At 36.7% G+C, this 14,562-nt stretch overlaps 1 protein-coding gene across 1 annotated transcript in view; it reads left to right on the top strand.

Moving 5' to 3' along the window:
* The window catches only part of LOC139140897 (actin-binding protein WASF2-like), a 30,791-nt gene extending 17,256 nt beyond the window's left edge, over nt 1–13,535 (top strand). The window contains exons 3-5 of the mRNA XM_070710365.1: nt 405–488; nt 3,021–3,243; nt 9,717–13,535. Coding sequence (XP_070566466.1) covers nt 405–488; nt 3,021–3,243; nt 9,717–9,920 — 511 coding nt within the window. The 3' untranslated portion in view covers nt 9,921–13,535. The remainder of the gene's footprint in view (nt 1–404; nt 489–3,020; nt 3,244–9,716) is intronic.
* Nucleotides 13,536–14,562: the final 1,027 nt, after the last annotated feature.

The raw sequence follows: 14,562 nt of genomic DNA, 5'->3' as shown, positions 1-14,562 counted from the left end.
TCCTACTTCAAAATATATTAATCAAACAAGAGTCACTGTAGTTGCACAATCTTGGACAATAAAGCAAAACAAGATTGTTGTCATGTTTTGAACCTTGAAGCCCTCCTCTTCTCTGAAAATGTAATCTAATTTGCATATCTTGCATCTCAGATCGCACTACAGAGAAAGAAAACTCGTACGCAACAGTGACTTGCATTTACGTTCAATTTAAACATGTCATAAGACTGAACACACAATCAGCATATTCATAACCAGCAGCCAATGGCAATACCTGTTGTTCATTTTTTCACACCAACTCTACATACCAGTAGAATTGCCAGCACTGATGAACGTACCCCAATACACCCATATGCTGTACATTATTATGTATTTGGTAATCATTTGCTCTTTGCTCTGATTTGCAGTTGCAACGCTCCCGAATATTGCTGCAGTTACACATGCTGTAGACCGTATAAACACTACAGTTTCTGGAGCATGTGGTATTTCTGGTGAGTAGAATGCGTGTATGTGCAAGACACGATTCTTGTATGTATTTTTTTTTTTTAAAACGTATGTACCAACATCTATATGAGGGTCATTTTAATAATCAGTCCAGTCACTATACAGTATATGCCATCATGTCAGGGTGATTCAGTGTAATACAAGCTATTACTTGGCTCCACTTCACGGTTACTTTGCGCTAAATTTAGCCATACCTGATATGTACTGCCATCACCCTTGCATTGCAAAAAGTGGATTTTCAAACAAGGTTGACTTGAGGTGTACATGTACCGTAGATCATTCTACAACTGTCACTGCTGTTACTCAATGAACAGCAAATCTCTGCTTGAAATATATTTTCACATCAGCGATATCAACACAGGTGCCTCTATCGATTTTAACCCTTATCCTACATCCTACCAGGCCTGCTTAACTTTCCTATCTTAAAAGTCAGTGAAAATTGGCGTTGAGCCAAAACCTGATCAGGTATTTTCACCTACTCAGGGCATACCGGCACTGTGTTTTAGTGAAGTAAGCGAACAAAAAATCATGTTTACAGTAACTTTTATCAGGGCCTTCAAATGTTCAAGTCTTTGTGAAAATGCAGCGTATGGGACGTGTTATGCCCCATTGGTTTCAACCAACTTGACCTGACAGTGACATATGAACTTGGCAGGATATGGGTTAAAAGATAGAGCTGCTGCATTTTAGTTGTTTGCTTTGATGAAATTAAATGAATTAAAAACCAATCACTGTATGCTCAGAAATTGACGTACACATGACATCAATTGCACTTGGCTATATGACCTTGCAGCTCAATGTTCAAATTCAATGTCTCTTTCATGTTCTCAGTCTCAATGTAAAGAGCTGTCTTGATAAGTAATTGTTTATTTCAGGATGGGTATGTGCGAATTCCCACTTTCTCTCTGACAAGTGACACTACAGTATTAGGGCCAATGCACCAAAATGAGTTTAAATATAAGTAATACCATAGCTTGTGTCTGTTCGAAAGACAAAAAAAGGATCCATACATGTCTATTTTACATGTACTGAGTGATTCACAGTCAGCTACAATATTTCTGTGTTGATTACATTATTTATGTAATGAATAAAAAATGAAGGCATGCTAATAATGAAGTGTCAATATTATTTGTTCAGTGTTCTCGTGTCTGCATCTGGCTTTTTAGTCCCCACGGACACCGTCCGGGGGAATTATAGGTTTGGTCGTGTCCGTGCGTGCGTGTGTGCGTGCGTGCGTACGTCCGTGCGTCCGTGCGTCCGTCCGTTCACGCAGATATCTCAGAGATGCCCGAAGCGATTTCATTCAACTTGGTACAAGGATTACTTCATATGTCATACAGATGCACGTCAATTTGTTTTGTGATACGATCCAATATGGCTGCCAGGCGGCCATTTTATTACGATTTTTTCATGTACAGAGCCATAATTCAGGCATGTTTCAACTGATTTTATTCAAAGTTGGTACAAGGACATTTACCAATGTCATAGATATGCACGTCAATTCTTTTTTGTGATACGATCCAATATGGCAGGCCGTGCGGCCATTTTGTTACGATTTTTTCATGTACAGAGCCATAACTCAGGCATATCTCAACCGATTATATTCAACTTGGTACAAGGACATTGACTTATGTCATACATATGCACATCAATTTGTTTTGTGATACGATCCAATATGGCCGCCAGGCGGCCATTTTATTACGATTTTTCATGTACAGAGCCATAACTCAGGCATGTTTCTACAGATTTTATTCAAAGTTGGTACAAGGACATTGACCAATGTCATAGCTATGCACATCAATTTTTTTTGTGATACGATCCAATATGGCCGCCGTGCGGCCATTTTGTTACGATTTTTTCATGTACAGAGCCATAACTCAGGCATATCTCAACCAATTTTATTCAAAGTTGGTACAAGGACATCAACCATGTCATACACATGCACATTGACTTGTTTTGTGATACAATCCAATATGGCCGCCGTGTGGCCATTTTATTACGTTTTTTCATGTCCAGAACCATAACTCAGACATGTATCAAGCAAATTTATTCAAAGTTGGTACAAGGAGATTGACCAATGTCATACATATGCATGTTAATTTGTTTTGTGATACGATCCAATATGGCTGCTGTGCGGCCATTTTGTTATGATTTTTTCATGTACAAAGCCATAACTCAGGCATATTTCAACCAATTTTAATCAAAGTTGGTACAAGGACATTGACCTACCGTATGTCATACATATGCACATTGATTTGTTTTGTGATTCGATCCATGTGGCCATTTTATTACGATTTTTTCATGTCCTGAACTACAACTCAGACATGTATCAAGCGAATTTATTCAAAAGTATTTTTATCACAGACCTAATGAAGAGGACTCTATCCTCTCTGAGGACCTGTAATCAAAGCACCCATTAACAAGTGGGGACTGTGTCATCAACGATGACTTGTTGAATTGTGTGTTTATCATGTCTTGCAGTCGATAATAAACAAAAGTCTTTTTCTGTCGTTGCCAAGGTGCATCGTGGTGTTTGTACTCATGGCCTGCTTTGGAGGCTGTGGGTACTACAGACGAAGGCAGGTGTTGATTCAACGCAGCGGACAACCCAGAGCAGTGGTCTTCGCCTCGACGACCACACACACAGTAGCATCCCAGGAGCCCTACTCACAGCAGGCTCCGCCACCCGGCTTTGTAGAACACCCTAGTGGCACATTCCCGGCGCCTCCACCGTACAGTGAGGTAATAGCTTTCTCCACAGAGTCAAAACACACATTTTCTCATCGAAATTAACATCCAATATTTGAGTTTTTCTCCCTATTACCCATCATTCAACACAATTGTGTAATGTCTATTTTTTGTATAACCCTCACACCACATTCCAAAGTGGAAAGATCCATCTAACCCATCGAGAACAATTGGGCTAACCCCTTTACCACCATGGTTTGGCCCAAAGCCATTGTTACCAGTGGTGATGGTGGACCTGTTTACAGAGAAACGGGGTTAACAAAATTATCATCAGGATAGCCAATACATAGATAAGTACAGTTATACCACTCTCCGCCTCGTGCCCATTGTTCTAACCATGCTCTCTAATTTCCATAACCGAATATTTTATTATATACCACCTGGCTTTCTTTTGTTTAAAAAGTGTCCGATTTACAAGTTCTTTTGTTTAAAAGTGTCCGATTTACTAGTAAATCGGACACTTTTAAACAAAAGAACTTGTAAAATGGACACTTTTTAAACAAAGAAAGTCACGTGGCGACGAGTAAAAAAAACCAAATGCGAGACATTATACCAGAAGAAATTTATTTCACCATTAAGTACAGAGTAAAGACACTTTAAAAGAATCACCGGAATTAATTTTGCACGACTGTACATCTCAAAATCAATTATAGGTCACCGTGAAATAACGGTATTGATTGCAAATATCACTTCAGTGTTAAGGTTATTGTTATCACAATCATTCGAAGCTGAAATTTAAGACTTCAAAGTCAGTTATCAACACTGAATGTAGAGGTTTCAGTCGCCTTTGGTAAAGTTAAATCTAGCTACAGGCAAACACACACGCAGTACCACAGTCATTGTGGATCTACACGTATTTTTTTGTACTTGCAGTTTCTGTTGCGCCTTTCTCTGACGTGGCTGTGTAGCTTGGTCTTCCGATTGTGGCCGTTAGCACTGGCGTGACAGGGGGACTTTTCTTTCCATCTTTGGCTTTGATAGTTGAAGTGCACCGGATACAGCTTCCATTTGTACTTCATCCGCCATATCGAAATACGTAGAGCGACTCGGCAATTGCGTGTACGCTGCTCAAAGTTTTCGACCCAAATGAGCAAAGCGTGGCTCTAACGTCGATCTGCAAACACCTTTTCACTTCATTCAACCAACCAATCAATCAAACTTAATTCATACAATTCAAATCAAACCAGGTGCTCAACATGTCATCGTACTACAATAGCAAAACATGTCAACTTTGTTTTATCAAATCATGGGTTATTTTTTTATACTTTCGTTCAACAAGGTGTCAAAACGCGTTAATGTTTTCCTGCCAAAGTTTCAACTTGCACTGCACTAAAATTACAAATAAAAACTTTCGGCGTGCAAACAAGGCTCTAAACTCGGCAAATTCGTGGTATAACACGGTCAGCGAACTCGTAGTCGGCGGTTTACGGAATTTAACGGTACAGTTTGCCATAAAACTCCTCGGCCCTGCGGGCCTCGAGTTTTACTGGCAAACTGTACCGTTAAATTCCGTAAACCGCCTCCTACTCGTCCGCTTACCTATAGGTAAGGCATATTTCACCTGTGCATTTATAAGCAGTGCCCTATAAATTGGTCCACACTCACCATTGATAAAGATATGTTTCGGCCACACCATGGCAGTGAAAGGGTTCAAAGAATGCAGAAAAAAACATCCAATCAATCAATTCATAAGATTTTATCCACAAATATTTATCACAAAGTATCTTACAAACATCCCCCATAAGTTGAATGTGCCAATGTACACTTTTTCTAAAAATATCCAATATTGACACAATTTTGATCAAGTGTTTAGGACTTAATTTGAAAATTGAAAAGGTTACTCGGTGAATTAATAAATGCAGTGGTTCATCATTAATTGCACATAGTTGCTCTAGACTGATCTGTCTTAAACGTTGTGAATAATGGTTATGGGTAAATTTGTGTCACTTTCCTCATTAAACTTTGTTAAGAGAAGTGGTCCGTTGCTTGTTACCGTGGCAACAGATGCCGCTGTAATGGTCACAGATGAGTGAGTTCTCAGTTCTGTCAGTCACAAATGAGTCACACATTATCCTAAAATGATGTTTATAGATACTTAGCTTGAAGCATAAAATTTCTGTTCTGTACATGCCGTATGATGAACGATCGTTGTTTCTGTATAATAAGCAAGGGTTAGGATAGCTTGGAGCACCAGAATCTGTGGACAGTGAAACCAATATGTTATTTAGTCAAACCATGATATGGCAGAGACAGGTTTAAAGGTGTTAAAAGGGGGGGGGGGGGTCATCAGAACTCTGCTCAAAGGTTGCCAGGGACCCCTTCGAACGATGCAAACACTGTATCTAGGGTACGTTGGCGATTGATGAAAGTTAAAACATGTTTGTTAACCCTTTGCACCCTGACCCCTGGTGACCTATATGTATGATATCATATGGACATTTTTTCAAGCCGGGTTCAAAGGGTTAACAATGAATATCGTATCGTGAATATTGCAGCTATATTGACTTGATGCATCTAAATATCATGCATGGAATACATTATTTGTAAACAAGGAAGTCGCACACGAGCAGTTCCAATGACCCCTTCCCTTAAAGTTCCTGTCAGAAAAACTGCTTTCTAGATTATACCTAGTAGCTGGTAGTTTGCAGAAAGTTGGACGGCATATGTTTTCCGAGGACTACCTAACCATCAGCCAAAGTGGTGTATTTGATTAGAAAATGGTCCACAAAAGCTTGACATGGTGTGAGCTGACATCAGTCAGTGTTATCTTGGAAGGATAATAGCATATTTTAGATCAATGCTGGTACTGCTAACAGTGGTTTCCATGGTGTTGCCATATCAAAGGTTATCAATTAAAGAACAGTTTCTTTGAACAGTACGAGTTTTACCACCCTTTGTCCTGCATGTATGTTTGTGTATTTAAGTCATTTTAATAAGGTTTAGGTCATGGTGCTTTCTTGTCTAGGAATGAACTTATCTATACACAGAATGTAAAAATTGCCCCTGAAGCTTACCTCGGCCTGTAGAGTGAATACAGGTATGGAAATGGTGTTCATTTTAAACAGCTAACATTTCTTACACTGAGATCATAAGGCCTGTTTGTTCATGGCACGGCTACTACCCTATGAACTGAATGTTTGCAAAAGTAAAATTACTGTTAAATATTTAATGAGGCAAGGATTAATATTTAATCAGTTACCTGCACCAGAAACAAATTGGCAATTATTCTCAAAGTACAGTCAGATCTTTTTGTTAAGCTTGGCTGGCATCCAATGGTGGGTATACTGTTTGCATAAGCTAGGTCCTTTCACCCTAATTGCCAATGTGAGTTCAACCATCCCTATGTAAATATTGGAATATGCCAAGTTCCAGTCATGAAAGGTGAAATATTTCCGCGCACCCATTTGGAAGTTATTCTTGAAATTAGATAAAAATGAGGCGTTCTTTGTAACGGTGTCACTGATGAAGTGAAAATGCTAAACTTTTCCCATTGAATAAGAGATTTTTGTCATTAAGAATCTGATATGAAGCTGATAATAGATAATTTGGCAGTTTGCATTGGATCAGTAGCAAGTTTTGCTAAAAACTGACATTTCTCCTTTTGTTTCATTTTTCATCTTTTCTTTAAACATCTTCGTTGAAATTCATGTGCCATGATGATCTTGGTCAATGACGTGTTAAAATATTCACATCTTGGAGAAATTAAGCTGTTCAGAAATTGAAAAACAGTAACAGATGCGTTTAAAAAGAAATCATGCAATAAAAAACATCCTTAGGTGTAGGTTGGTCCGACACTAAAAATAGAAATTATTCTTCCTTTCTGCTCAGTGCTGCTTCAGGCATCACATGATGATGTTTTATCGTTGTTGCTATAGTGACAGATTAATCATGGTAAAAGCATGAATGGGGTGTAATATTTTATGAGAGATAAGAGTCTTATTATAGGGATACAATTCTTTAATGGGAGATTCATCATCATGTGTATTCTCTGGCCTAAGGGACCATCTCAAAAAGTTGCATTAAAGTTACAACAGCTGCAGTTCAATTTTACTTTCACACTTATTTGGGTGATAGTAGTTATTGCTCCCTTTTTTTTCACAAGTACACATTAAACAGAAAACTCCACATTCTTTACAATTTTGTGATAGGTTTTTGTCTGTTTAGTTGTGATTGCACCATAGAGTTGAAAAACAGAGCTCCACGGTTGCACCGATTACTCGACAATCCCATAAGGTCAGGGGTATATTATTGAAAGCTATAGAAAATTGCTACATTTTACTCTTAGGATGATATCAACACTTCTTTCATTTGGAATTTCCTTTAGGGGAGAGGGAGATGATTTTAATGTAAATGAAAAAAGATGATTGATGAACTTATGTGACAATATGCCAAGGTCCCTAATGTTGGTAAGGTACCAGTTAATCTGTCAGAAATATGTATGAAGTATTATTGTCATAGTGACAAGCCTGCCATCACAGTCACATAGTGTCAACAGCTCAAAACATGCCAGTGTGGCAAAGTAAACTTTCTAAAAATAAAAAATTATTAGGACATTAGCATACTATAAAATGTGCAGATTTGTTCAAATTATTGAAGTTTTCAGGTACCGCAAATTTATCCCCAAAACTTACTAAATTCAGTGTAAAGTCTTTCCTTAGTGCAAGGAAACATTCCCGACAGGTTGATATCATGGAACTTCTTTGTTTGTGTATTGATGTACTTTCCAGGTAGACCACATTTTTTGTCAGATGGAAATTTCAACCCACACTGCTCCATGCTGATATGTTTCTCAGTCAATGAATGCCCAAGATATTGTTTCTTATTTTGTCCCTGTTATGTTTTTTGTTTTACATTGTCCTTTTTACTTTTTTATAGTTGATTTTTAAGATGCATGTAAATGAGGCTCTGGCCCATTGGTTCACTGAAATAAATAAATAAATAGATAAATATATAACTAAATATGTAAATAAATAAATGAATAAAAATAGCAATTACGTGTAGCATGGTAATTGATATAGTGAAACCTGTCTATTAAGGACACCTTCAGGAACAGAAAAGTGTCCTTATTAGAGAGATGTCCTTAATACTATAATAGACAGGCAAAATGCCATTCAAAGTATTTTGGTTTGATAAATCTGTCCTTAATAAAGAGGTGTCCTGATTAGAGAGGTGTCTGTAAGGACAGGTTACACTGTACTATAAAAAGCATATACATGGAAGTATAGTTCCTGATATTAAACTGAATAAAGTACAGTGACTGTCTGTTGTATCAGTTTATGTTGTTCCTTACGCTGACAATCCAATCTGTCTTTGAAATTCCCTAGACTGTTTGTCCGGACTCAAGTCTCTTCATTAGATTAAGTAAAGACCCTCTAAGTTGATTAAGGGTTGGAAGGCTAGAGCGTCAGTTATGAATTTCAACAAAACTATTAAAATATAAAAGTAGTCAACATTCTCTGTGGAATAAAAAAAAACTAGACATTTGGGCACCAACGGCATTGCAGAGTTATAGCCTGTTAAAACTTCTGAAAACTGACCAAATAAGAAGAAGTTGGGGAGTCTTTAGTGTATTAACTATGGTAGACCCCCTAGCTGTTAATAAAATGTTTGAAAAGGGAAAGTCATTATTTGCTGTTTTTCAGGAAAGTTTGACAAGGTGGTGCTGGCATTCAGAGTGAGTGACTGCTATTGTAAATGCATTTTTAGATTCTTTGAGTGTCAAAGAGGTGTCAAAAGTGAGATTAACAAAAAAAAACTGCTCTATGACTTCAAAAGAGGGGTGCAAATATGGCTTGTTTTCAACATTTTTGACAGAATAACAGTTTTCCTACATAATTGTATACCAATTTAATCCAACTTTGAAATGAGATATGGACATGGAATTTTACAGCCTATTAACAAGGTTACAGATAAGATTTGTACGGCACAATTTTCCTGTATTTGAAGTACTTTTTGAAAAATCACATTTTGAAATTTGAAAGAATTTTTAATAATTTTTTGATATATAAATCCATGTAAAATCATAAAAACAAATTTTATTTACAAATCCTGCCGTACAAATCTTACAATAAATAGTGTCAACATATTTATAACTAATTTGGTAATATTAATACTATCCAATTATTATTAAATTCAAATATGTAAAAAAAATATGAAAAATTAAATTTTAATATTTACTGGTGTCATATTTCAAATAATGGCTGCAAATATACAATTTTTATATCCTTTGGAGAAAATATTGACTAAGGGAGTTATCCTGAAAATTTGAACTAAATATCTTGATTCTAACACTTGAAACTTGACATTAACTCTGAGAAAAGAATTTGTGCAAAAATAGCCTTTCCAACCACCTTAAGTAAAGTTTCTACATTTGATCTGAAGTCCCCTGTTACAGGTCTATAGAATGGTGTTCAGGCTGTGGTGACAAATTTTAATTTATTTCTCTTTTTCCCTTCCCTTCTGAACAGGTAACTTCAAAACCGTACATGTACCCAAAAGCTGACGGGCCGTCTCCACCATATTTACCACCGGGGTCGTACTACCCACCGCCAAACTTACAATACCAAGGACAAGCACCCCCTCCGATGTCGCAGCTACCGGCTTATGAACCCTCGGCACCACCAGCAGCCACACAGAACTCCGTCAGCAACCAGACTACCACATCATCGTAATATGCCTCCTCTTGCCCACGAACAATTCCCGACGGAGATTTACAAAGTGAACTTTCAACCTGGGATTTGCGTCCCAATGCAGACCAAGGATATATAGCCATCTAACACAAGTTTATTCTCTAAGACAGAGCATCCACATATAATAAAGCAGTGTACTCAAAACATATCATCCACTATGTGTGGAATTCTCAACAAAGCGGTGACAATGTCTGTTTGTCAGCTCTCAGATATTTCAAAACAGTTGCACAGAAGGATGATCACTATCTGTGCACTATGAATTATCATGTCAAACCAGTTGTATTCTGTAAGTCAGATTGTCTGCTTTGCTAAAATATATATGTATCTATTCTTTCAATCTTTATGGATTTCACAAGGTAGACCATTTCTTAAGTTACATAGATAGTTCTGAAAAACATATTCTGAGAATGCAGGTAGCAGGTAAGCTTATTTTTCAAATCAAAAATGTTTTAAAATAAATGCAAATACCATGAGGCTGAAATGACAAGGGTCCTACAATCCCTAGATTTTGACTGGTGTAAGAAATAATGCTGTTATGCTCATAAAACATGACATTACGACCTATTTCTTTGCTGCTGAATATCGATAAAGCTGATACGCTTTGGCTTGGAGGCAAGTCAAGAGGAATGGACCCACTAGAAAGTAGTTGCCAAATGTATTCAGCTTAGGGTGTCCATTTCAGAATTACAGTGACAATCCTTACACTGGTCCTAAAGTATTACTGAAATTAACCCCTTAGTTAGGGACATTTTATTCAAATATCCTAATAGGTCCACTGGTTCTAATGTTTTTCTCGGTGAACTGTTCTGCCTGGCCTAATTGCAACTTCGGGAAATATGCACCTCGAAAGTGAAAGACTTAAACTGTTGTTTAAACTTTTCTCAAGGAATCTTTTAACCATACTCTTTCAAAATCAAGAATAAAAATTACCCAAGGGTTACCAATATTTGAAATTCAAGATGGCCACCATCCCTGTATGGAGTAAAAAAATTTCGATTTTTGAAAAAGTAAAACTGAAAATGTTTCTTACACAGTCCCCCATGAATAGTAGATCTATAAAGAATTGTAAAAGTTTGAGTCCGAATATCTGTCCCTGAGGCGCATTCTACCTTAACAAGCTATGGATTGCGCAAAACTATGATTGGGATGTGTTCACTTGGAAAAATTGAATGAACTGGACTGCGCCCAGTTATACATATTCACAAAATGCAAAACTACAGTTAAAGGTATACTGTCACCTGTTCCAATTTTGCCACAGTTACCATGGAAAGAGAAAATCTAACCAATCACAGATTTTAAGCGGGTGGCCGCTTTTTAAAAACATCGCCCTCACATGGGCATTTTGAATACCAAGGAACGCCCCTTTAGCCATATATGGGCATATTTAGATTACAGGTGACTGTATACCTTTAAGCACTCTCACATCAGCTATAAACATGTGCCTATTAGACTGAGGCTCGTTGCTCAAAATGTGCTTTCCACAATTTCCATCACGATGTTGCCTTCAAGTGACGAACATTTCAATCAAACTCAAAGTTTTCATGTGAACGCAAATATAGCAATGAAGCAGCCTTAATCAATTCAAACACACCGTTAGCTTACTGTCATTTTAGACACCAAAAGTAAAGTTTTAAATCCCCAGTTCTTGCATCAGTTTATGTGTATTCACTTATGTGTTCTTATTGTGTGTTCGACGCCAGTTGGCAGCCCTCACAGTTTTTATCTCATATTAAAGTTTTTATCTGGTAAACTAACTTTTGGTAATGTTATGATGACCTGAAGATTGTAGAAACTCACACGAATCAAAAACCATATTTCCCTCATAAAAGATGTTAATGTAAACAGTCTTTATCATTGATGTATGTCAATAGAGAATTTCTTATTTTGACTTATCTGAACAGGCTAAGTGTTTACACATTAGAGCCTGTTCTACATGTTATCTGTATTTGAAGTTTGTTGTTTCCCATGTCCAGACCCAATTAACTACTCCCTTTTTTAAATAAATGCAAATTCACTTTGTACAAAGCAAATAGGGTACAGTGTTAGAGATCAGCCACAAGTCTCTTTGATGTCAACCAACAAATATTTGTCCTTTGAATTCCTCCTCCATGTTTAAAGCCCGCAAACTACAATCAGATAGCGTAAAGCTTAAAGCAAGTTCTCAAACAAAAAGAACCCCATTCAAGGAGCTAATATTTAAATTTCCCGTATATATATATATCCTATCAAAATTCTTCCTGTTTGTATATCAAAGAGCAACTGAACTTTGTTTTTTTGTTACAACTACCTATGCTCAGCGGCTCCCAACAGTAGTGCCTGAAACTGGCACAGAATTGCTATCTGTTCCTACAGACAATCAGTTTCCCATTGACAAGCATAATAATCAGAGCCTATGACTGTGTATTTAAAAAGTAGTGCAACTCCCCTATGAAATTCTATACACTTAAATTTCTCCTAACTTCATGAAGCAGTATTGGTTGGTACATATCAAAGAGCATTGTGGGTAGTCTCCAGCACAGTACGGAGTTGAACCAACTGTTACTAAAGAAAGGGGTGAAAGATCTCAGGCAGGCTTGTTGCGTTTTTATAGTTCAAAGTCAGCTTCATGTAACAGGAGTCATGTTTTGTAATAGTTTTTTTTTGTGGTCTGTAGCTTTCAGTGTCTGTTTGAAATGAAACCTGAGAGAATTTGTGGAAGGGGGGGGGGAGGCTCATGCAATGTGTTTGTATCTTTTTTCTGATATTAAAAACAAAGAGCAACAAAGATGTGGTTTGGTGAGCATGTAGTTTACAATTTCCCACCAGTTGATAGATTGTAATGATCACAAGAAAATTCTCACACACAAGCTATTCTGTACATGAACCTTGGGATTGTTTGCGTCAAGGGTATCCCTCCACACTCAAAGCAATAAAACCGTGAAAGCAAGAGAATGGTGGGATTAAGAATCCACTGTGATATACATGAGGAAAAGTCATTTAACAGTAGGGATGGATGAAAGTATGTTTGTACATATATTTGGAGAAAATTTAGTTTCACTGTCATTGTAACTGCATTAGGTAATATTCTTGTATACTAGTATGTATGAAATTTGGCAGAACGTATCACAGTTGTATATTAAGTTCATTGATCTCTGTTCAATCTCTACTCTGAACAGAGGGTACATGTACATCAATGTATTTTTGAATATCCATTTTATCTATCTTCAGGCATGTCAAAGGATGTCTATAAATACTGCAATTATATCTTGTAGTTTCCTTTAATAGTTGGTCTGTCTTTTTGTTGCAAATGTTCCTGTTTTAACCAAGAATAAACTTTCGACAGAATTAGACTCTTTTGATACCTTATGTTTTGTATTTTTCAAATGTTGAACCATAGTTACATTTCAAGTGGTGTACCAGTTAACGCTTTATGTAAACTTTGGTATGAAGTGACCTGGTGTGGCTGGATGAACTCAGTCGCCGATCATTATGATAGACGTCTCCTAACACATGATAAAAGCTGTGAAAGATATTGTTAGCCTTTGTATACAAGTACCGGTGTACAAAATTCAGCACATTTTAATATTAATAAAATACCGTCAATGACGCTGTACCTTCTCTAATGTGTGGCCAGGTCAGGTAATTGGTTGTTGGCATGGAGTTGTTGGTAAATAGTTGATGATGTAGGGGCATGAGGTGGGATATGGACCCAAAGAACCCAAAAGATGATTAAATACATCAATCAAAAAAATTCTAAGCTACAGTATAAACTGCCTAAAGATAGTTCAATGTGGAAAAAAGTTAAACAATTCAGAAATAAGAATTAACAGTCCAAATAGTAATGACGCATTTCCTTACTGACCTGAGTGCATGTGAAATACACAACCTGGCATCTGTAAATTAAATGTATACCAAGTGATCATTTCCAGTCACTTTTAACTGTTTTTAATGGATTTTCCAAAGAGTCCTGTGGAAATGATAAAAACGCTTATCTGGTCTTGTGTTTGTATAACCTCACGGCTGATAATTGTCATAGTATTGAAAAAAAATTGAAAGTGAAGAAATTAATGTTTTTAATAGGCATATTTTCCTTGAAATACATGACCGTGTAAAGAATATATGCTAAAAGTGTTTAAGAGTAAATTTCTTTTCAAAAAATAATTTAATTTGTGACCAAAGGATTTTTATTCTTTGAGTTTACAAATTCAAACATTGCAATTTATTCAATCATCTTGTGCAGTGCAAATTTATAAAAGGACTGAAAACAAAAAAAAAATTGGCAGAATTACAGTCTTTGTGATGTAAAATTATGGGTTGACATCACGATAACTGTTAATCTGTTTGAAGTACTAATATACTATAATTTAAAAAAGAAAATTCATGCAGAAACGGTAAAATATATTGTCAGCAATGTAGTGTTAATTTTGACTTTACATCAAAATATGCCTTTGCTGGATACCAAATATATAGGGCGAAATATCAGCCATGTTCAGCAAAATCCACACAACAGCATTGATCCTTTTCTAATTTGATTTGATTTGCTTATGTTATCCTTGTATGACAGTCAGTACAATATGGAACTTGAACACAACACAGTGAATAATTAGTATGCTGTAAATGAAATGGTGTGGCTGCATCCACATGC

The sequence above is a fragment of the Ptychodera flava genome, chromosome 9, assembly GCF_041260155.1.
Source record: "Ptychodera flava strain L36383 chromosome 9, AS_Pfla_20210202, whole genome shotgun sequence".
NCBI classification, from domain to species: domain Eukaryota; kingdom Metazoa; phylum Hemichordata; class Enteropneusta; family Ptychoderidae; genus Ptychodera; species Ptychodera flava.
Note: the sequence above shows the minus strand (reverse complement) of the source record. Positions and strands in the feature narration are given on the sequence as shown.